At 48.2% G+C, this 21,519-nt stretch overlaps 10 protein-coding genes across 10 annotated transcripts; 6 read left to right on the forward strand and 4 right to left on the reverse strand.

Annotated features, from left to right (window-relative positions):
• Window positions 1–152: 152 nt before the first annotated feature.
• Window positions 153–1,559, reverse strand: N7455_002781 (GIY-YIG nuclease family protein; the record flags this gene model as incomplete). Its single annotated transcript, XM_065604360.1, has 2 exons — window positions 153–172; window positions 407–1,559. 2 exons carry the CDS (start codon window positions 1,557–1,559, stop codon window positions 153–155), a joined length of 1,173 nt encoding a protein of 390 aa, XP_065462851.1.
• Window positions 1,560–2,572: 1,013 nt separating this feature from the next.
• N7455_002782 (glycoside hydrolase family 71 protein) lies at window positions 2,573–4,220 on the reverse strand (the record flags this gene model as incomplete). The annotated part of the gene is made up of 4 exons (XM_040959903.2): window positions 2,573–3,149; window positions 3,210–3,435; window positions 3,491–4,019; window positions 4,086–4,220. The coding sequence occupies 4 exons, from the start codon at window positions 4,218–4,220 to the stop codon at window positions 2,573–2,575; spliced, it is 1,467 nt and encodes a 488-aa protein (XP_040809624.2).
• Window positions 4,221–5,191: 971 nt separating this feature from the next.
• On the reverse strand, window positions 5,192–6,409 carry N7455_002783 (protein MEMO1; the record flags this gene model as incomplete). The annotated part of the gene is made up of 3 exons (XM_040959934.2): window positions 5,192–6,071; window positions 6,123–6,191; window positions 6,255–6,409. 3 exons carry the CDS (start codon window positions 6,407–6,409, stop codon window positions 5,192–5,194), a joined length of 1,104 nt encoding a protein of 367 aa, XP_040809620.2.
• Window positions 6,410–7,242: 833 nt separating this feature from the next.
• N7455_002784 (uncharacterized protein) lies at window positions 7,243–7,892 on the forward strand (the record flags this gene model as incomplete). The annotated part of the gene is made up of 2 exons (XM_040959927.1): window positions 7,243–7,402; window positions 7,477–7,892. 2 exons carry the CDS (start codon window positions 7,243–7,245, stop codon window positions 7,890–7,892), a joined length of 576 nt encoding a protein of 191 aa, XP_040809648.1.
• Window positions 7,893–8,514: 622 nt separating this feature from the next.
• Window positions 8,515–9,103, forward strand: N7455_002785 (LSM domain-containing protein; the record flags this gene model as incomplete). Its single annotated transcript, XM_040959955.2, has 2 exons — window positions 8,515–8,820; window positions 8,903–9,103. Exons 1-2 carry the CDS (start codon window positions 8,710–8,712, stop codon window positions 9,101–9,103), a joined length of 312 nt encoding a protein of 103 aa, XP_040809653.1. The 5' UTR covers window positions 8,515–8,709.
• Window positions 9,104–10,674: 1,571 nt separating this feature from the next.
• On the forward strand, window positions 10,675–13,736 carry phzA (putative serine/threonine protein phosphatase). Its single transcript, XM_040959888.2, has 4 exons — window positions 10,675–10,748; window positions 11,011–12,781; window positions 12,834–12,986; window positions 13,119–13,736. Exons 2-4 carry the CDS (start codon window positions 11,423–11,425, stop codon window positions 13,146–13,148), a joined length of 1,542 nt encoding a protein of 513 aa, XP_040809677.1. The 5' UTR covers window positions 10,675–10,748; window positions 11,011–11,422; the 3' UTR covers window positions 13,149–13,736.
• Window positions 13,737–14,301: 565 nt separating this feature from the next.
• Window positions 14,302–15,338, reverse strand: N7455_002787 (alternative oxidase; the record flags this gene model as incomplete). The annotated part of the gene is made up of 3 exons (XM_065604361.1): window positions 14,302–14,809; window positions 14,880–15,173; window positions 15,271–15,338. The coding sequence occupies 3 exons, from the start codon at window positions 15,336–15,338 to the stop codon at window positions 14,302–14,304; spliced, it is 870 nt and encodes a 289-aa protein (XP_065462852.1).
• Window positions 15,339–17,073: 1,735 nt separating this feature from the next.
• N7455_002788 (uncharacterized protein) lies at window positions 17,074–17,373 on the forward strand (the record flags this gene model as incomplete). The annotated part of the gene is made up of 1 exon (XM_040959916.2): window positions 17,074–17,373. The coding sequence occupies one exon, from the start codon at window positions 17,074–17,076 to the stop codon at window positions 17,371–17,373; it is 300 nt and encodes a 99-aa protein (XP_040809678.2).
• Window positions 17,374–17,425: 52 nt separating this feature from the next.
• Window positions 17,426–18,522, forward strand: N7455_002789 (proline dehydrogenase family protein; the record flags this gene model as incomplete). Its single annotated transcript, XM_040959906.2, has 2 exons — window positions 17,426–17,652; window positions 17,706–18,522. 2 exons carry the CDS (start codon window positions 17,426–17,428, stop codon window positions 18,520–18,522), a joined length of 1,044 nt encoding a protein of 347 aa, XP_040809651.2.
• Window positions 18,523–19,799: 1,277 nt separating this feature from the next.
• N7455_002790 (sugar porter family MFS transporter) lies at window positions 19,800–21,471 on the forward strand (the record flags this gene model as incomplete). Its single annotated transcript, XM_040959946.2, has 3 exons — window positions 19,800–19,998; window positions 20,059–20,241; window positions 20,306–21,471. The coding sequence occupies 3 exons, from the start codon at window positions 19,800–19,802 to the stop codon at window positions 21,469–21,471; spliced, it is 1,548 nt and encodes a 515-aa protein (XP_040809617.2).
• Between the last annotated feature and the right edge of the window lie 48 nt (window positions 21,472–21,519).

The raw sequence follows: 21,519 nt of genomic DNA on the forward strand, positions 1-21,519 counted from the left end.
ATAAAGGGATACGGAGTACGGAGTATAGGTTGAGGTATTTATGTGGCTACATGTTTCTGGTATAGCTATCTGGGTCCAAAAAAGATAAGGAAATGCGGAAGATAATAACTCGGGCTACTTGTAGATCATTTTTAATTTAGCCGGATCTTGATCTATACTCCATAGGTCCACTCTATCTTCTCTAACCTCGATTTCATTCAACAGTAGCAACTAGCTTATAAACATTCATTGAAACCGCTCCCCTTTCAAGTTCTAACTTGTATTGCTTAGGTACCTCTATGTAGTATCCTCTGCCGGCTAAGCTTTCCCCTCTAAGCTACCGCTTTTACGAGGACGTTCAGGGCCAGGTTCAAAATATACCATGAAAACACGCGGGAAAACAATGAATGCAAGACTTACCCCACACGAGCAGCAGCAAGACGAACAGAAATATTCGAGACGGGGCTTGGGTGGTCTGCTTCGCTATAACCAGGACGGGGCGCGCTCTCGTCGGAGCTCTCGTCGGAAAGTTCTTCTTGGATAATCCTTATATCAGACTTGGAGGAGTCAGGCTTAGAAGGTGACGCTTCCTGTGATGGGGCCACATCTGATCGTCGAGGTGCGCTCTTCTTTGGAGTTGGCGTTCGGGGCTTGAAATCCATAGCAGGAGATGGTAACGCAACGGTCCTGGACTTGAAACGACCATGCTTGTCGTAAGGTCTCTTATCGGCTTTGGCAAATTTAACCCATTTGTTGAAACTGTTAACCAGCTTTTCTTGGCTGACTTGGAGCCATTCCTTATGACTCTTATTGCATCGTTTGCATTTTTCTTTGAGTTTGTAATGCCTCAGGGAGAATTCGGTAATGATGAGTTGCTCAATGCGATGGACGTTGGGTATGTGGTCTTTCTTCAATGTGCTGAACTCTTCATAGCACCGTTTGTGGTTGCCAAAACGCGCCTCGATGTCTGCGGTGTGTCCGACTTTGAACATGTCTGGTTCTCGAGGGTGAGAAATGAGATAGATGAACCCGGATTTTTTGTCGTTTTCCGTGAGGGACTCGAGCAATTTACGAGTCACATTTAGTTGCACTTCGTATTTGTCAATAGGTGAGTTCTTGGAACTGCAGACTTCGAACTCTGTTGCTGGCGGTGTTGCTGGCGGTGGAGTAGAAATGATTGAGTCTTCCTCCAAGGACTCGAAAAGATAGGGTTGGAGCTTGCAACGCAGTTGGTCTCTCTTCTCATCGTTGTACAGCTCCGTTAACCATTGGCTCTTTGCGTCGTCGGAATTTTGGCGGTGCCGACGCACGCAAAGGCATCTGTCGATCAATTCCGCGAGGACCTCATCAAATACACCATCTTTGTCATGAAACTGGCGGTCAGGTTCATTAAGGATGGCAAATAATTGCTTAAAATATCCTTTCACAGGTTTGAGGTTGGCTCCTGCGATTTTGTTGGAGCAGGGCTTCGTGCCATCTTTGAGCTGGGCACACCTGAGTATTGGTCCATATGCTATCTCCAGTAAGCTTGAGAGATGAATGAACACGTTGGCCGGGGACTCTATAGCAGACTGCATCATTCTAACAGTATACGAGAGGCGAAAGCGAATATCAATGAGGAGAACTCTGGAAATCCAGTGTGAAATAAAACTCAGGACGCTCTTCACCAACCTGGGGGAGGGGGCGGGGTGTTTAACCCCAAGATCAAAGGACTCCAGAGCCCATATGTCCCCCTCTTTTTAGCCCATCTAATTGAGCTAGTTCGCAGTCCGGGCCTACTCGCCATAATGCATCGGATAATGGGCAATTGGCGTAGGCGGCGTTGAACTTCCTATTTTTGCCATGGCCGACAGGGGGTTATCCGGGCGTTCCTGAGATGATCTCACGCCAGACGAAGATGATTGGAGAATCTCGTGCGAAGTTAGGGACTTTTGGGATTTGGAGGACTGTGATAGAGAACCGCGTGCATTAGTGTTGACAAGGATACTCAGCCGTTCTATCGCAGCTCCGTTTCCTGAGGCCGAGGTCGAGTGTTAGGCTGACCCAAGCCACACCTTGATGGCGCAGTAAATTCAAAGGCATACTCCGTACTCCGTACAACGTACGAAATAGCTCGCAAAGATGTATGAAGAGTGATGCCTGCAAGGCGGATGAAAGTCAGGGGGCTGTGTGTGCTAGGCACCGACGTTGGACGAGAATTATGTTGGGGGCCAAAAATCCAAGTCATTTGAGATAGCGTGGAATTGCCCCTATATCTACTCCGTAGCTAGCACAATGTTTGCATCTTCAAACAATACTCCGTACCTCGCTAGGCTGTAGCCGGTATTCTTGCATAAATTAGATACTTAAAAATGACATAATAATACATAATTTTTGGAAAGAGGAAGGACGGTACGTTACTTTTGTTAGTGTGTTATATCTTATTGATTCATGTTCTATAGGTAAGCTCACTCTTGGATCAAGTGAGCCAACCATGGTGCTCACTTCACTCAGTGTAATCTGTACATAGGTCCCAGACCTCAAGCAATAAGTAACTTAACCTTCAGAGCCAGGGAGCAGCCGTGCTAGCACACGTACCATGTCCCACGCAAGACTATTGACCCAGAGTGTTAATCTGGGGCGTCACCAGCAACCCTTCCGTCAGCATACTCAACCCAGCCGGCTGCAACTGGTCAACAGTCTCCTCCGCTGGAAGAGTGCCCACGTAAGCATTGAAGTTGTAGATACCGCAGACGCACGTGTCAACAACATCCTTCAAGCTAGTCCCGGACAAAGCCTGAACGGTCCGGAAGCCGCGGGTGACCTTGAAACTCTGCGCGCCCACGCCCATCGGCACCGAGTGTGACCAGATCCCCGGAGGTGCGATCCAGGTCTCAGTCTTATCACCAGACTGCACCTTCACCATAGCGGGCATCTTCAGCATCGTGACGACAAACACCTCATCTTTCATTGTGTGGGCGCCGTCCGGACGGCCGCGGAAGAAGTTACCGGTAGCGTTGTTGTCGCCGCCTTGCATTGTATTGTCGGTTTCGTCGCAGTCGACGCCCTTCATAGTTGGTCGGTACCAGTAAACTAGCTTTTCTTCCTCTATGAATCGGATGGGAAGTCTCGACTCTGCTTTGTAGGCGGCGATGAAGGGCTTTGCCATGTCGAGCCAGCCATTGTGGGGCCTGTTTCCTTGTAAGTTGGTGTTTCTGTTAATTTGCTGGGGTGAGCATCTCTCTACTCACATGTCCATCGCCCACTTCGAGGCACCGTCGTCTGTGTGTGGTGACGATAACGGGCCAATGTAGTGCGACTCGCCATAGTCATTCCAGGTGATGATCTCCACAAAGCGAGGGCTGAGACGTAGGATCTCTCTCCATCGGTCATACCAGAGGAGGTCGGAAGGGAACACCCAGTTCTTGCTGTAAGAGACCTCGGGGCCGTAATGAGTCGAGAACCAAGGCGAGATGGCTATTTATCGATTAGCAAATATGCACAGAAAAATCAACATACTCCAGCTACTCACGCGCAATATATGCTTTTCCTTGAAGAGCATCCTCATAAATCTTGTCGCTATCTGAAACAGTGACCGTCTGCTCAGCAGTCGGAGCCTTGTTATTTCCATCATTGTCCCAACCCATCCAGTTCAGAGCACCATCGATCTTATCGAAATCGCTCTGACCGGGTTGGAAATTCGGTGCAAAGAAGATCTCGCTGCCAGCAGCGGATCTGATCGCATCAACATCAACGCCGTCGCCCGAAAATGACGACACAAAGACCTTCCCATCGACCATGAGCTGCGCGGGATGACTCGCATACTGCGCGATCTTAGCACCGACTTCGCTGGCCTGGCTGGCCTGCCACCAGTTGAAGTCGAAGGAGATGAACACTTTCATGTCATTGTTGGCGGCAGATTCATATGCATAGTACAATTGGGTGTCGCCGTAAGAGTCGGTGCCAATATTCAACGCAAAGGCGTCGATACCCGCGTCTTTGGCACGTTTCATGTCATCGTCATAGTCAGAGGCGTTTTCGCGGTTGCTGACGATGCCCATCTAGATATTGTTAGTGGTTTTTATGTTGAAGGGTTAAAAAAAATGAAATAGAGATGTGTAAATTACCATAAAATGACAGAATACTAATTTGTTTCCGACGTTTTCGTCGGTAGAAGCCATCCTGGTAACGTAGTCGACTGGAGTCGGGAAAGCGAATGTGAAAGAAAATAGGCCAACCAGGGCCACGAAGAAGAAGAACATGGCTTTTTAAGCGGTGAAGAAATCCAAGAACCAGCCAAGGAATATCTCCACTACGCGAAGCTGAAATATGAAAATAAAAGGAATGAAAGATCCAGCTTAATGAGTGACTGGAGGGGTGAGAAATGAAAGACGGTATAAAGGTAGGACATAGGGCTTGAGTTAAAGAAGTATTAGATGCATTGGGCGCTTTGTTTGACAATTTCCACATTGTCTACATCCAGGTCCACTCTTTGTATGTCGGCAGGACAATAGATCAATCAGACAAGGAAGCCCTAAAGTGGGCTGCTGCCTTTCAAGAAAAAAGTACATGTAATCTTGCGAATGCTCCGACTACCATAGTGCCTGTCAGACCGGGGTCCTCGGCGCTTCCAAAGTTTCCGACGGGACCAGAAAGCCGAAATATGTCTCTCTGTGATCTGGTTAGTTGAAATATATTGAATCTAGGGGTAGAGGCTGACAGGGAAAAGTATCTAATATCCCATAGGGCTGCCGGATTGGCCGAAGAACGCCTCCATCAGCCCAGCGGCTAATTTCAGGAGGTGTCCCACGTTTGACATTTTGTGATAACAGGGAATATCTTGATTTAGCGTTCGGAGATATTCTAACAGATCTCATCTGAAACATCTTATACAATTTAAGAGATCAGGGGTCCATTTAAACCTTGGATACACCAGATGGTGTATCCCCAAGTGCAACCACCGACCATGACGATGCTTCGGCGTTTAAGATGTTGCAATACCAGGCCTAGAACTTGTGAGAAGAACCTGGCTAGGGCAATTATTCAATCTAAGATCTTCTTTTTTGTGTCTAGAGTGGTGATTTAAATGAGCGCTACAGCCCATCGCGTTCATGGCCCCCGGTGGACATGCAATCTTAAATGTTATATTAAACAAGCCATACCTAGCTAACTAATTTCTGGTTCAGGTACGCATGACTCGTTGATCCCAGCCTTACTTTAGCAATGGGCCATCTTAAAGTACAGCAAATGCAGAGACATAGCTCACCGAGCTGTCGCCAATCTCCTCTACATCCGAGCTCCGCTCGTACCGCAGGAAGTAAAAGCGCCCTTCCTGGTCGGCTGCTTGACTTGCCGTGACAATTTCCAGGGCTGCCATGATTACCCCGATCGGATGGCGCCCACATACCGTGTTACCCGTGCGTTCAATAATACCGAGGAAAGACTTTGCAGATCCCGTCGTGATGGCAGCCATGGTAGCCATGTCAAATGCTGAGATACTCTCGTGAATGGCAGGTTCACGGCTTGAGATGCGATCGCGTTGCCGCAAGGAGTGACCAGCTGAGACCATCTCGAGAACCTGATCGACGCTGTTTGCATCCATTCCGGGCTGCGGAAGTATATCACCAGACAGTGGCAGTTGTGGCCCTGGCCGGGGGGCATGTGGGACATAGTATGTGTAGCGGAACCGGAGGCCCCAGTGGCAGAAATCTGAACTTATCACAAAGGCGTTTTCTGGGTCCGCTAGATAGGGGGCTAGGAGGGCCCCAAATGCCTGCTCTGTCGAGGCCGAGGTATTTCCGACCATGATTGGGACTAGAGGTGGGTATTCAGAGGCTGGAGAATCTGGGTATTGGAGTTGGAGCAACCGATGGATGTAGGGAAGGTGCATCTCGATGCTGTGCTCGTCTTCATCGACCGAACGCGACATGGTTGTGAAGCTAATCTTTGCCCCATTTGGTTTGGTTGCCTGGGTTTCGAGAAGCTGGGTAATCAGCTCGGTGTCTAGTGGGAGGGGTTCATCGGATAGAGGGGTACGGTAGGAAGTTAGCGTTGGAAGAGCCAGTGTTGCGAGCGCGACATGGTGTGATGGTCCCAGAATAAAGATTCGCTTCCTATTTATGAAGTTAGAACAGTCTCATAAAAGAAGCGGGAGATAGGCTTACGCTTTGGAGAGATCCAGTGCCTTGTATGCGTAGGCTGCGCAAGGCCCCGAGTATGAATAACCCGCATGTCTGGTTGATTAGTACGCTTGGTTCTGGATATCATCGTATGTATGATGAGAGTCTCAGACATACGGTGCGATGATCACTCTGGCTCCTGGAGTTGGCAGCGAGCCGACCTTCTCCATCGTATCTGGCACCTGTGCCAGCCAAGCATCCAGCTGACGAGCCAGTGTGCGGGCACTATCTGAGTACCATGATCCAGAGTGAGAGGCCTGTCGAGATGGCATGATAGAATTTGAAGTAATTGATTAATGTCAGGGTCGAATGTGAGAAGTGGTTCTGCCCTACAAGTTGAAGCTCTCTAATTGAGAAGTGGGGGGAGCGGGGGATCCCGAACGCTCTAGCCGGCGCGCCGATAGGGAAAATATTGGAAGATGTTGGTATTCAAGGTTGATTGGACTGGGTTTATGTACTTGAAAAATACAGAGAAAGCTTAGTAGTTAATATATGCCCTATATGAGTTTCTAGTCAATATCACATTGTGAATTTCCATATCTGAATATCATTTGGAACCGTGAAAGTACCTATATGTACCTATACCAAGATACAGCTCTGGGAAACAAAGTTGAAGGATCAAATAGCTGCATAGTTCCGAGCGTCCGTTTGTCAAAAGGCCAAAAGAAACAGTTATCAAGTGTCCGTTTGTACATCCCTGTATATGTTGTTTGAAGTAGTGTAGTCCTGGATACCGAAAGAATGATCGACTAGGTACGGTGGCGTGGTTGAAGCAACAGTATTGATATCTCTAGGTCGGAGATATTTACTGAGAGTAGTAATAGCCTGTTTCTTCTAGAAATCCAGAGCCTCCAGAGTCCATGATGTGGAAAGATGTTATCTGAGCATCGGAGTTTGTACCTATATTACCCGTTTGGGCTTAGCTTGACGGAATGCAACGCGAATCTCGGAAATGACGCGCTGAGCCAATTGTGTTCGCATCACCCAGTCCTCGTCTCAATTCCTCACACCTTCACCTGTCATTGCCCCCGTGAGACTTTTTATACGCGATTACCTCTACATACCTTCTACCGACCTACCTTCCTATATACACCAAGCGCTTAAAATGTCACTCAAGCGGAAAGCTTCGTTCACAGCTCTCCCGAATAGTCCGTCAGTTCCGGCCCCCAGTGAATGGGGCATGGTAATCGATGGGAGCACACATCTCCACAGTCGGACACGAAAGCGCTTCAGAGACGATCGTCCTAGTGACAAAGTGATTTACCGTAAGAGCCTCGCCTCGCCCTTGTGGCACTCTCCCTTGACCATGTCAACGTTCAACCTTGCTGACAGCTGGCAGAAAACACCCTACGATGGATCTTCTCTGCCCAAAAGCAGCAGGAGTCTACACAAGCCACCGATATGGATACAATGGACTCAGAGCCAACTCTCGAAACACCAGAAGACGTTGACCCTCGACAACAAACATTACACCGATTCTTTCAACAAAAACCTCAGCAATCATCTTCTTTCCGACCATCCCGCTCAGCACTTGCACCTCGTGCCAATGAGACTGCGCTCGCTCAGGAGGACCTCCTACGCCGCCAGGCGTTTAATCAAATGAGCTCCGGAGACAGCTCGAGCGAGAGCAACAGCCCCGGATCCAATCAGATGGGTGCTGATGTGGACATGGATATGGACATGGATAGCAGAAACGGTGGTGATGAGTTGGACCAGGCGCCCAAGAACTGGGTGGGAGGAATGGCCTGGATGTAATTTGATTGCACGGGTTCTTCTTCATCATCGTGCGCTGGTATTTATTCCAAGAAAGGTTATCATTACCTTTCCATCTATTTTGTGATACCTATTGGGCTATTTGGGCAAGGTGTTACTGGCTAATTATATTGCTTTGCTTTTCTTCCTTTCTCGAAAGGAACCAAGAGATTCTTTTGTTTGGCGTCTATGGAAGCCTGGGAATACGTGAAAGACTAGAGACTTAAGCTTTTAATGAACATACATAGCGAGATATCTGGCTTAATTCGATATTCCAGTGACTTCTGACTTCAATTGAACCCTGGGGTAAGGGTGCCATTATTTGATCCGGCTCTGGATAGCTATATTGAAGGTATTGTGATCGGTTGCCTAGAATGGTAACTAGTTCGATATAAGCACTTGTGTATGCGTAAATATACGTCTAGAGTAAGACTAATAGCTGACTGATACTATGTTTAAAATAAATTCACTTTTCGTTATTTAGACACTCTATAGTTCATTCTAAGTTGTAGATTTTAGTGTGATGGCTGTTTAACTAGTTAACTAGTTATGCCATTAGCCATGGCCTCAGGCACCAACAAAGTTGTTTGTCCACCCGACGTTCGACGTTCGTCCCTCCTTCAATTGAACCACAAGGTCAGGGGAATCCCAAACGCAAGAGAACTTACGAACTTACTTAACTTTGCCAACCCCCCGAATAATCCGACTTTGTCCTTCCTCCTGCGTCGGAATCCTTTTCAGCTCAGCTACCCTCAGACTTCAACTCCCCCCGCACATCGGAGGCCTTTCGGCTGCTGACACGAACAACGCACCAACCACAATGGATCATGATCAGTCTGTTCAGTACTTGGAAGGCCTGTTGGGTCGCACACTGCGGATCCATACCACGGATACTCGGATGTTTGTTGGGCTTTTCAAGTGTACCGATGCGGTAAGCAGTCACCTATGAACTACTTGCTATGGGGTTTGAAATGGCATATAGCGAATGGTACTAATCAAAAACCCTCTGATAGGACCGAAATATCATCCTCGCCAACTCCTTTGAATATCGTATGCCCACCACTTCTGCCGTACAAGCCGCTGCAGAGGAGAAGCAATCGTGGGGAGAGGGGTCGGAAGCAAAGAGCACAACTGTCAAAGTGAACATGACACATCGGTTGATAGGCCTCATTGTCATCCCAGGACGTCACATTACGAAAATAGAGCTGGAGTAAGCCTTAATCTGGTTCCAACTCGGGTTCGTGTCCACGAGACCTTCATTTTCCCATCTGGGGAATCGCTCTTTATTCAATTCTCGAATGATAAACCTGGCTCTACTGCCCCACAATACCAAGCAGCATGGCACCTATTGCACACCACCCACGCGATATGCTGCTGGAGAAGCCCGGTTTCTGCCCTGCGCCCACCATTACCCTGGTCCCTGCTTTTCCGCCAGGACGAGAGTTGGGCGTGCGGCTGCCAAGATGAGGCTTGCTTGCAGCGGCACTCGCTGCTCCATCAACGTGGCACCGGGATCACAGCAGCTGCATCGCAGTGTCGCAGCATCTAAGGTGGCTTGACCTGCCGGTCTGCAGTCAAGTTATCGGATAGAAAGATTATTTGTGGCAGGCGTTTTTGGTCAACAAGGGGTGAATGGAGGGGCAAAAAGGCGGTGTCTCCGCCACAGATATCCCTTGGCATGCAGCGTAGTTGCTTTCGTGCAGAACCAAGATTATCTGTGGCTCGTGTCCGCTTCCGCTGCGATCTGATCATGGGGCAGGGTGTGTGTTGTTTCTGAACGGACGCTACTATTCTCTAGCCGCCTTCCACTGTCGGAAGTGTTTGCAGGAGGCTTACGCTCTACCACGCAGCAACATATAAATTTGTGATGTATCATTTTGCTTCTAAACGTGGTGTCGAGTCCTTGGGTCAGTGGGTGCTGCACTTTTATCTCTATCACTTCTGATAGGAGATATGGCCCCGGTGGCGGGGTCCAAGCTCCGGATAGATTCTCTTGCGAATAACCGGGTAGGGTCGGAAAAAGATTCTTAGTGTCCGACTGGCTCTGCAAATTCATTTGTGATGGCCTCTTCAGGTGGCCCAGATTCAAATTGGAATGTAAATGCATGCATGTACGTTGTAGGGAGAAGAACATCGCTTATCGAGCGCTAATAGCGGGGGTTCAAAAAGGACGCCTAAAAAGACAGTTAAGAGAGACTAAAGAATTTAGATAGAATATGGGGAAATGCAGAAGGATACCATTCGGATATTGGGGATAAAGCCAGGGCTCTACAAGTTTAAAAAGAGAAAGAAAAAAAAACACAGGAGGTATTTCCAAAATTTGTGCGGTGTGAAGCTGTAAAGAGAAAGATATACAGACTGACAAGGGACTTGGATCTATGTGTACTAGTTTGGTTGGTTTAAAAAGAAATCAAATCAAATCAAATCAAATTAAAAAGAAAAAGAAAAAAAGAAAAAATAACCTTTTGATCAAAGCTGATGGATAATGAATCTATCAATATAAATATCAAGAGTCTAGACTCTCTATCTTCCCTCAACTTGTCTTAGGACTCCCAAGTTGGACAAGGTTCTTTGTATAGCTCGGACCTAGAGATAGTCCGGCTGACCTAATCCACTCCCCGATCGAGACCGGGCCCAAGAAATCGAAACCACAAAAACAGCCACTTTGTACCCGCGAAGTACCATTTTGCTGTACTAGCGGTGGCGGAGTACTTTTGCCTACATCTGACCTTGCTAGCCTTGGCTCTCTCTCTCTCTCTCTCTCTCTCTTCAACTTTCCTCTTCCCCTCTATTTTCTGGTTTTCATCGGAGGGACATTTCACCCCCTTCTTGTGATATATCCCTACGATTCTTCTTGAGGTAAATGATACCCCTGGTGTGTGTCTGCCTGCGGCCTGATATTGTGGAATACCACCCGCTCAAACCCCCCCGTACATAATGACGCATTACTCTACCCGCAAACCCACCATTCCCAGTCCCTCTCCATTCAAGGACCTCCCTTGCGTCTTTTTTTCTTCTTCTCTTTCTCACCAATACCTCCACATGCCACCTGTGTTTCTGCGGAGTCAGCCCTGCAATCCCGCACCTGCATTGTCTCGTGCAAGTGGCTAACTTTCTGTAGAGCTTCTTCCTAAGTCTCTCACTTCGGAGCTTCCGCCTTTTATCTTTAGCTTCGCACCATTCAAAACCTCCTCCACCTACATCAATCACAAAACCTCTGTCCCGCTACCTAGATCCTCACTTTGACCTCGTCACCTCGCCCGTTTGTCTCGTAACTGTGCTCAACATATTGCACTTGGCTCCGCCCGTGTGTTCTTCAAGGTCCCAACAAGGTGGATTAGTGATAATCAGTCCTCGCACAAATCACTGCGCAGTCCTTGCAGAGTTTCTCCCAAGCTTTTTATAAGATTGCAGAAGCTCGGGCCAAGACATTCCAGCAACACAACAGGGGTTTCTCGGCATAATAGTTCCAACTTCCATCGTTCGTGCGATCTTCTCAACACAAGCTTGGCAGTTACCCGAACTTTCTAGTGATGGGTCAGTCGCATTCCAAGGGCAACGCCTCGGGCGACCCTCTTCAGTCCTACCCTTCGTTTTCCAAGTCCGACACCAAAGAGTCTCTCCGCTCCTTCCGCGGCTCGATCCGATCGAAAATCCCTGGTGCTCGCAGCTCCGATAGCCCTCGGGGTTCCACCACTGCTCTCTCCCGGACTGAGAGCCAGACTGACAAATCCGATGCTGGATCTCTCAAGTCTGTCGGAAGCCGCCCTGGCTCCAATGCCGGCCTCCCCCAGTCGCCTGGCTCTGAGAGCGCTTCGCGACCCGGCTCCCCCCAACCCCCGCCGTCCCCATCGCTTTCAACCAGCCTGCAACGAGGCCACAAGGATGTGAACGCGATGAAGCAGAGCGGCGAAGTCGACCATGTGTCAGATGGCCCTCCCTCTGGTGGCCCCCCGTCTGGGGCCACCGCGGTCGCCGGTGAATCAATTCTGATGAAGCGAGAGAACCAACTGAACCCAATTTTGGATTTCATCTTGAACGCTCCACTTGAGACTTCGGGATCTCCTGGGATGGGTATGGGCGCTTTGAAATCGATTGATTTGGACGACATGATTTCGCGACTCCTCGACGCTGGTTATTCCAGCAAGGTTACCAAAACAGTCTGCCTAAAGAACGCGGAGATTACCGCCATCTGTACCGCCGCTCGCGAGCTCTTCCTGTCGCAGCCTGCTCTGCTGGAGCTGTCGGCTCCCGTCAAGATTGTTGGCGACGTTCACGGCCAATATACTGACCTCATTCGACTCTTCGAGATGTGTGGATTCCCTCCCGCCTCCAACTACCTTTTCCTGGGTGACTACGTCGACCGAGGCAAGCAGAGTCTGGAGACGATCCTTCTGCTGATGTGCTATAAGTTGAAGTACCCCGAGAACTTCTTCCTACTTCGAGGAAACCATGAGTGTGCCAACGTTACCCGTGTTTATGGGTTCTATGATGAGTGCAAGCGTCGTTGCAACATCAAGGTCTGGAAGACCTTCATCGATACCTTCAATTGTCTCCCCATTGCTGCAACTGTGGCCGGCAAAATCTTCTGTGTCCACGGTGGTCTCTCTCCTAGTCTTTCGCATATGGACGACATTCGCGGCATCGCCCGCCCCACTGACGTACCGGACTATGGTCTGTTGAACGACCTCCTGTGGAGTGACCCGGCAGACATGGAGGAAGATTGGGAACCTAACGAGCGTGGTGTTAGCTACTGCTTCGGAAAGAAGGTGATCATGGACTTTTTGCAACGTCATGACTTCGACCTGGTTTGCCGTGCTCACATGGTAGTTGAGGATGGGTATGAGTTCTACCAGGATCGTATTCTGGTGACTGTGTTTTCTGCACCCAACGTAAGTTGCCTTCTTTTGTGTTTCACATTGACTCATACTGATGTTTTCTTAGTATTGCGGCGAGTTCGATAACTGGGGCGCTATCATGTCGGTCTCTGGCGAACTTCTTTGCAGCTTCGAACTTCTCAAACCATTGGACTCGACCGCCCTGAAGAACCACATTAAGAAGGGCCGAAACAAGCGCAACAGCATGCTGAACAGTCCCGTAAGGACCCCCCCCTGGATTTCCCCCCATGTGATCGTTGCTGCATCGTGCAACACTGCCGATCTTTCTGCCTGCAAATTATGCACCTACTGGATCCCGTATCTTCTTGAACGAATCGCTAACCAATTCCAGCCTGCGGCGGTATCGGCGCAAAGTTATTAGGCCCCACCGATCGTTCTACATTTGAAATTGATATCATCTCCTGCCATCCGTCATTGCTGTCATGGTCTCGATTCCTTTCACAGTCATTGACCGGCAATGAACACGACTTTCACCAAACTAGCAGCGTGGTAGCCTATCCCTTGTTTGATAATGGCTGATCACTGAAAACGCTCTGCCACCACGGCTCGCACCAACTTCCGGACCCAATCCCCCGGTATGGATGCCCAAAATAAGGCTTGGCGCAGAACTGAACCGGATTCCTCTGACCGGTCCGCACATCGGGGCCTGTTAAGGCACCGTGACATGCGTAGACCCGCAGATTCCAAATTTGCAGACTCAATGGAAGGACATGCTTGAAAAAAGGCACGTGGAATCTCTATAGGCCACTTTATTGTCGCCTATCTCGGTTCCAGCTCACAATGCAAACGCGTCCAGACCCACGGCATTTTTCTTCGGCCCCTAAGAATCACAGCTATGTATCTCTACATGGCTTGGGTTATCAGGCCTCTTGTTTCTGGTGTGGCATTCTCCTGCATGTACTTACAATATCTCTACTCTTTTATCCCAAACAAATGGTATTACTTGGGCATCATTTGGTTTTCTTCCACATATCTAGGATTACAGAATGTCGTATATTTAAAATGCGTAGCATCTTTAGTTTCTCTAGGATATTTCTCAGATGTTTTTGTAATATTTCCTATATCGTCTAGCAAAGCTGCGTATTTGGCTAGACTCTGCTGTGGGTGAATCAAACCCACACCGCTACATACTAAATGCCCTCGTAACTTGACCAAAAGCCAGTCAAACAGACCGGAACAGTTTACTGATTCCCGGAAAGAACTCTGTACAACCAATGCTGACCAGTCGTATATGTCTAGGCCTCAATCGGGACAACCTCCCGACAAGCCTCGGCAGCTCACCCGCCTTGTATCGAACACCTTATGCATATGCAGTGCCATTCGCAAACATTGGGCTGGATTCAAACTTGTAGACAAGGAAGTATTTACTAATGATATCTAGTAACTCACACAAGTGTATCGATCTGCTTAACATCCAATAATATGGTGGAGCTCTAGTAATTGCTTTTTACCCCATCTCGTGATAGACCAGTGACTGAAGGTCAAGCAAACAACAACCGAGACAACTTCCTCAATCAAGTTTCCTTCCGACTATTTCCCTCCAGCTGGCGCAACCCACCAGTCGAATTCGCAACAGATTGAACCTGAACCCTAACCCTCGCCGCAAAAGGATTCGGATCCGTATTCTGATCCAAATTCCCCAAAGCATGATTGACATCACGATGTTTCGCCTCATCAGCACGAACATAGAGCAACAATGAATGCATACAGCGTTGTCCCTCCGGCATCTGCCAGTACTTAATTGCCATCTCGGGAGCCTGCAAGCCCTCCCATCTAGGCAAATACCCATTTTCGAGGTCAAGAATTGCCTTCGAGTATGTGATTACTGCTTCTTCTTCTAGATATCCCACAAAGCGATGACAGATTTGAGGCGAGATCAGATATGCGAGGGAGAATCCGCTGAAGAATACCCACTGCGCGCCCAGGACCATGAATCGCATTGTTGGGCCTGGCTCGGCGAGTTTGAGGAACGTTAGGAGGTGCATTCGTTCGTTGTAGGCTTCTTCCAGGAGGGTTTCTATCCTGTATTGTATGGGATTTTAGATCATCTTCTGTCGAGTAAGGAGGAGATGGATGGTTGGTATTCACTTACCATCCGTTGTCTCGCCTCATTCGCCGGATGCTTTTGAGATGTCGGAGCATCCCTGCTACCATTCCTGGAACGCCGGCTACGCTTTCGAGGAAGACGAATCTCGCGATCCATTTCTCCTCGGTCATGATATGGGCTTTGGAGAGTGTGTTTGTGTTTGTTGGTCGTGTGTGATATCCGGAGACGAGATCCATACCCCAGCGCAAGAGGCGCACGGTTCCGAGAGCTGCTCTATCTTGCCAGGTGTGTGCTTTGCGGTGAGCGGTTCGGACGGCGAGGATCTGTTCTTTTGTGTATCTAGCAGGAAGGTGCTATATGTCAGATACGAATATTTTTATTATAAGGGATGGTGAAGGAAAGATTTCCTCCAATGAGGCACTTTAATTGAACATACACTGGATGGGTCCATGATGACTTTTGGCCAACTTGGGTGCTTGTTGTGTGATTTCTCTTGGGTGGCATCAAGGTAGAGAGCCTGGTATACCTGCTTGGCTGGGCATATGATATAGTGTCTGCCCTGAACATTGCGCTGTGCTGAAGACGAGTGTGCACAAGGGCAAAACGAGGTATACTTGGTTTGAGCTTCATGATCAACGAGAAAAAAAAAGGTAGAAGAACGAGAAATATATAAAGCAAGTTGAAGTGTTTTGATTCTAGAATTGAGTAGTCAAATTCCAACAGAATTGTCCGTCTTTTATGCCATGGATGTTCTGTTTCCTACAATGCAGAACGCAGACTATGACTCAACTAACAACAATTGTTGAGGATTTTGGGTTCTACAATATACAGTGTATAATATGTAATAGCTTTACAAACTCCACGAGATCAAATTAAAGATGGCTATGCGAAGAGAAGATCGCGCCTTGTTGAACCCTAATCTCCCGATTTCATCCGACATAGAGAAGACCTCGGGCGAAGAAGTTCTAGATGGCTTTTTCGTGACTCATTGAAATTTACATGCTGGGAAGAGTCGCTTCTATAGTAAAGAGTAATGAATATGTATAAAAAGGAGTTGTGGACTAGTGATCTTGAGCTTTGTCTAGTGCGCCGTGCGTAGATGTAGGCTGCCGTCTGATTAGACTCAAAACGAAAATTGGAAGCGATGGGGATAGTGAAGAACGAACTAAGAGTTAGATACTTATATATGTTGGGAAGAAATGATATCTTTCTCCTGTTAAGTGCAATAATTGAACACTGCCTACCTTCGCTTATAAGGATGGGCAGAAACACGTCTCCTTCCTTTGTATTTTGCCTACATATATATAACAAACCTACATTAGACAATATAGGCTGTACAGGATAATCAATCTCTAGGTACAAAGCAAATTAGTGAGACATTTACACCATCTCTACTTCGAGAAATTGGTCGATTTTAAGTTCCTCACATGTCCCCTTCGGGTGATTTTGTTAAATAACTCTCCATACTGAACGCTATTATTTATGAAAAGGAAAATTTCGCCATTGCTATAATTATAGATCTGGTTAATATGCTCAAATCTGACTGGAAATGAGATTTAAGAATCCTCGAAGACCACCAAGTACATTGCCGCGGTTCGTTAAAGTGAGAAAATATTGCAATTCAGTTATACTATAGGCTCTATTCTACATTTTTATCTTGTATATCTCGCATGGAAGCGATGATCTGCCTACCCCTCGATGAGACATGGTACATCTTCAGAACGGATCTGGTGAAGATTGTACATAAAGCTTTCTGTCATGCCAGAAAGATACCAATAACCCATATAGTAACATGAAACTATCTCTTAACAATGACAACACCAGTCTATCTTTGTGTCACTTGATAAAGACCAAAATAGGCGCTGTCGGTAGGCATACCGTTGATAACATGGACAAGTAACCCCGCCACCGGCGAGTCTCCCGTGCAGACATTCCACGACCGAATTATCTGGATCACCAATAGGACCCGTCCTTCGAATAAGCTCCCCGGGTTGTATTACTGTTTGTGGAGATACTGACCAGCACGAGCGATAATCACCCCGCATGGAGGGTTTCATCAGTTATCAAAGGCACCGGGCGCCTGTCCGAGACGTTATCTGGTTCTATACGAGGGGAACAACAATGAAGGATAAAGAAGCTGGCCCCTTCGCCTATTTTCATATGATCAGAAGTCAGAATAATATTATTCGAAAGAAATGAGCACCGTACTTCCTGGGAAGCCTCTAACGGCTCTTGCGCGATGCACTCGGCCAACGAGAAATGTGAATACATCAATTTCACTGCGCTTTACCTCAACACTACAAGCACATGCACAAGCACAAGTGAAGACGGCTCCAAGTCCCACACTACCACCCCTCTCTGCTTTACCGGCGCGTGTCTTGCTCAGATCTCTGCTCGTCTCTACGATATCGTCGAAGAGATTCCTCCTCATCCCCGCGCTTTCGTTGATGTCCTTCCTCTCCAAGCCCAACAGAATCTGGCTATTCGACGTGGATCGGAATCCGCTCCTGCATGGAATATTAAAGAAAACGTTCTATAATCAATTCTGTGCTGGAGAGAATGGAGCAGAATGCAGGTCCACCATCCGCGAAATGAAAGACATGGGCTTCCGCGGTATGATTTTGACATACGCTGCCGAGACTGTGTTTGATCATAGTACTCAAGCTCAGCAAGGAAATTGCATTGCTGCTTTGAAAAGCGAGCAAGGGGATGTGTCTGTCGATGCTGCGGTTTACCAATGTCCAAGCATCGAAGCTTGGCGGGAAGGGACCGTTGAGACCATCTATATGACGGAGGCAGAAGATTACCTCGCAGTCAAGTAAGTTGTTTGGAACCCACCCTTTCATGGAGTAACAACTGACTATTCATAAGATTGACAGGTGCTGGTGTCAGCGTCACTGAGGCTTTCGCCGCTGGAGAGTTGCCTCCCCAGCAAATGATGGATGCCCTGCATGAGGTCTGCACCAAGGCCAAAGATAGAAGAGTTCGCATCCTCGTCGACGCCGAGTCTCAGCATTTCCAAAAGGGCATTGCACGGGTTGCTGTGGAACTTATGCGCACATACAATCGCGACGGTTATTCCACCATCTACAATACATACCAGGCCTACCTCAAAAGCACACCAGCGACACTGGCCAACCATCTCGCTGTGGCAAAGGAAGATGGATTCACTCTCGGTCTCAAGCTCGTGAGAGGCGCATACATGACTACGGATGAACGGTCCCTGATCCACGACACGAAGGAAGACACCGACAACGCATATAATATGATTGCCCAGGGGGCACTGAGAAAGAATATCGGAGAATTCGGAGATAAGGGCACCCGCGAATTCCCCTCGGTGAATCTATTTTTGGCAAGTCATAATAAGGAAAGCGTGGTTGCTGCCCACGAGCTCCATAAGCATCGTGTTATGTCCGGATTGCCTACTGTGCCTGTGCGTTTTGCCCAACTCCATGGTATGTCTGATGAGGTTAGCTTTTCACTGCTTCAGATGAATGATGGCGATGGAACACCGGAAGTTTATAAATGCTCCACCTGGGGAGGTATGGGTGAATGTCTGGCCTATCTTCTTCGTCGGGCAATTGAGAATCGCGATGCTGTTCTGCGCACAGATAATGAGTATCGGGCTTTGAAGACGGAGGTTTTCCGCAGAGTGAAGTCGGTGTTTTCTCCTTCGCCATCTTCATAGCGTACCCAATAAAATATGACTTTATGATCAATGTGTTACACTGAATTATACTCTTAATTTCTTTCATATACTAGGCCCTCGGGTTATATTAGACCTGTATAATGTGGAGAGGCTAAGTTGTCTAAGACCACTGGCTGGTGGCGGAAAGCCGCAAGGGGCCGGCTGGTCTTCACCTTCATCGGAGAAAAGCTGTGAGCTAACAGGTCACTTCCAATTTTGGCGATTACAACACATTTCAGAAGAATTGATCATGCATTATTTGGCTGTGCACATTTTCCGGAGTAATGACAATGCTGATGTATCTCAGTTTAGGTAAAGATCTGCATCTTGTCGGTAATCTCGGGGATAGTGTTATTATCGTAAGGCTTGAAGTTTAATTTGGAATCGGACCGGCCGCCTGAAATAGACGAAGCAGTGAAAATCCAGGAAATTTGGTCTGGTGATCGTTGATGTTCCTTATCATTGCAGGTCACATATCTCACAGGAGCTCACCGCAATGATGACGTGTTGATGCTAGGGAGGTCAAGAATGTTATCCGTATGTTGTACAGAGACATTATCAAGGATGTTAGAACCGAACCAGTGTGAAACTTGCGTCATATAGACCATCAAAAACAGCCAGGGGTGGGGAAAGTCATGTATGAGACAAGAGATATTCCACAAGTTGGAAGGGGGCTATGTCATCTATCCGGGACACCGCTATACTTCCAAGGTCGTCGCCTCAAGTTCACGGTCCACACGAACGTACCCCGCGCAAGAGATAGGGGGGGGGGAAGTGGATATGAGGTATCAATGGAGAAGGTCATGTGGTCAAATCAGCATGGATGGTCGCTCGTATAGCCAATAAATGAATCAGAAAGTAATCGCGGAGGTTTGCCGAGTATCCGTCCTCGAAGTAGGTACCATACATATTCCAAGGTCGGACATGAGCTACGCCTAGCGCCGCATTGTACCAGACTTACAGGAACTCTAAGCTCCACTTAGCGTCGAACCCGGGGAGCCGGTTGGTCCGCCCGGTGAACCTCCGAAGCTTGGTAAGCTTGTCTTTGCCTGGGCAGGTGGATAGCCCTAACCCTAGGTACTCTCCTTCAATCTGGGGCCCCTCGCTTTGAGATTTAGTACGGATTTAGTACGTGGGGGTATTACCCGGGGACACCGGGGTATTCTGGGGGGTTTTTAATATTTTCTCTCCCCCTGAAATCGTGCGAGAGCTGAAGTTTTAAAACTCCGACAAAAGACTTCTCAACACCCGCAGTACAAACCTATAGAGTGAACGCTATGGCCCCTATTAAGCTCAGAGGCAAGTCCTTGAGCCTCGTCATTGGTCTCGTTGGCGCCGTCGGATTCATATTACAGGGTTATGATCAGGCAGTTGCCAATGGACTCTTGACACTGGGCTCTTTCATCGCTGTCTTCCCTCAAATCGATACCGTAAATACCAGCGGTAGTGAGAAAGCTCACAACTCTACAATTCAAGGTATTTACTCGAATGAATTGGTTGTTAGAAGATAACGAAAACAATGCTGACCATTACAAGGCACAACGGTTGCTATCTATGAAGTTGGATGCGCAATAGGTGCAGGGTCCTGCGCCTTTCTAGGTGACAGACTTGGTCGTCGCAAGACTATTTTCTTTGCCGGTTGCATAGCCTTAATTGGTATAGCCATTCAATCAAGTCCCTTCGCCCTAGGTCAACTTATCGCTGGCAGAGTCATTACTGGTAAAGTCCCAACCTATCATCTAACAAGTCACAATAAGCTAACCATTACTTCGTGACTGAATAGGTCTCGGTGTCGGTGGCTTCACCGCCACAATCCCAATGTACGTCTCCGAGTCATCTGCGGCAGAGGCCCGAGGACGAATGGTACTGCTGGAAGGATGGTTTGCAATCGGTGGCGTTGCTCTCGCAACATGGTTGGAATTCGGACTCTACTATGTCAGCGACAGCTCTGCCAGCTGGCGCTTCCCCATTGCATTCCAGGGTCTCTTTGCTTTCGTTGTTGTGGGGTGTATTATGCTCCTCCCGGAGTCTCCCCGCTGGCTCGCACGAGTCGGACGTCTCGAGGAGGCAGGTGAAGTGCTAGCCCAGATGGAAGATGTGTCTATCGACTCCGAGCATGTCCTACAGGAGTTGGACATTATCCGACAGTCACTTGTCATTGACGAGAATACCGAATCAGCAGGCTCCTCTTCGCCATTTGCTCTCACGAAGAACCGCCACCTGCACCGTACAGTTATGGCGGTCGGTGTGAATATTTTAGCACAGATGACCGGTGTCAACATCATCACTTTCTATTCTGATACTATCTTCGAGTCCGATCTGGGTTACTCAGGTACACTCTCACGAATCATCACCGGGTGTTTGCAAATCTGGCAATTTTTGGCTGCAGGTGTGGCCGTTCTACTCATCGATCGTGTCGGACGTCGTCCGTTGCTCATTGCTGCCGCTGCCGGTATGACCGTTGCCCAGGCCTGTCTGGCTGGACTATCAAGCGACATTGGAAACAAGTCCGCAGCTGGCGCATCGCTCTTGTTCTACTTCATGGCGCTTTTCTGCTACCCTATTGGACTTTTCCTTGTCCCATTCATGTACGCCGCGGAGATCGCACCGCTACGCACTCGTGCTAAGGTCACTGCTATGTCAGCTGCGGCAAACTGGCTCTTCAACTTCGTGCTGGCAGAGGTGAGCCCTGTCGGGTTCGCTACTATCCAATGGCGGTACTACCTTGTCTATGCATGCATTAGTGCCTTTGCTTGCGTGTGTTTCTACCTCTTCTGTCCTGAGACTAAGGGCCGTACACTGGAGGAGATCGATGATATCTTTGTTCAGTCGAAGTCTGTCTTCGATACTGTTCGAATCGCACAGGAGATGCCTTACCAGACGGAGATTCTGGCGCACGTTGGTGATACCGAGAAGAGTGTGGAGGCGACCCAGGTGGAGGATGCTTGAAAACGATATGAAGAAGATCGTGATGATGTGATGTCTATCAGTGTTTAG

Source organism: Penicillium solitum (assembly GCF_028829755.1).
Source record: "Penicillium solitum strain IBT 25940 chromosome Unknown utg000001l_segment0_segment0, whole genome shotgun sequence".
Classification (NCBI taxonomy): domain Eukaryota; kingdom Fungi; phylum Ascomycota; class Eurotiomycetes; order Eurotiales; family Aspergillaceae; genus Penicillium; species Penicillium solitum.

What these genes read in the sequence shown, in the direction of transcription:
- phzA (XM_040959888.2), top strand. Translation starts at nt 11,423, where the DNA reads ATGGGTCAGTCGCATTCCAAGGGCAACGCCTCGGGCGACCCTCTTCAG. An exon ending in CTGTGTTTTCTGCACCCAAC is followed by an intron (nt 12,782 to 12,833) that starts GTAAGTTGCCTT and finishes ATGTTTTCTTAG; the next exon opens with TATTGCGGCGAGTTCGATAA. An exon ending in ACAGCATGCTGAACAGTCCC is followed by an intron (nt 12,987 to 13,118) that starts GTAAGGACCCCC and finishes AACCAATTCCAG; the next exon opens with CCTGCGGCGGTATCGGCGCA.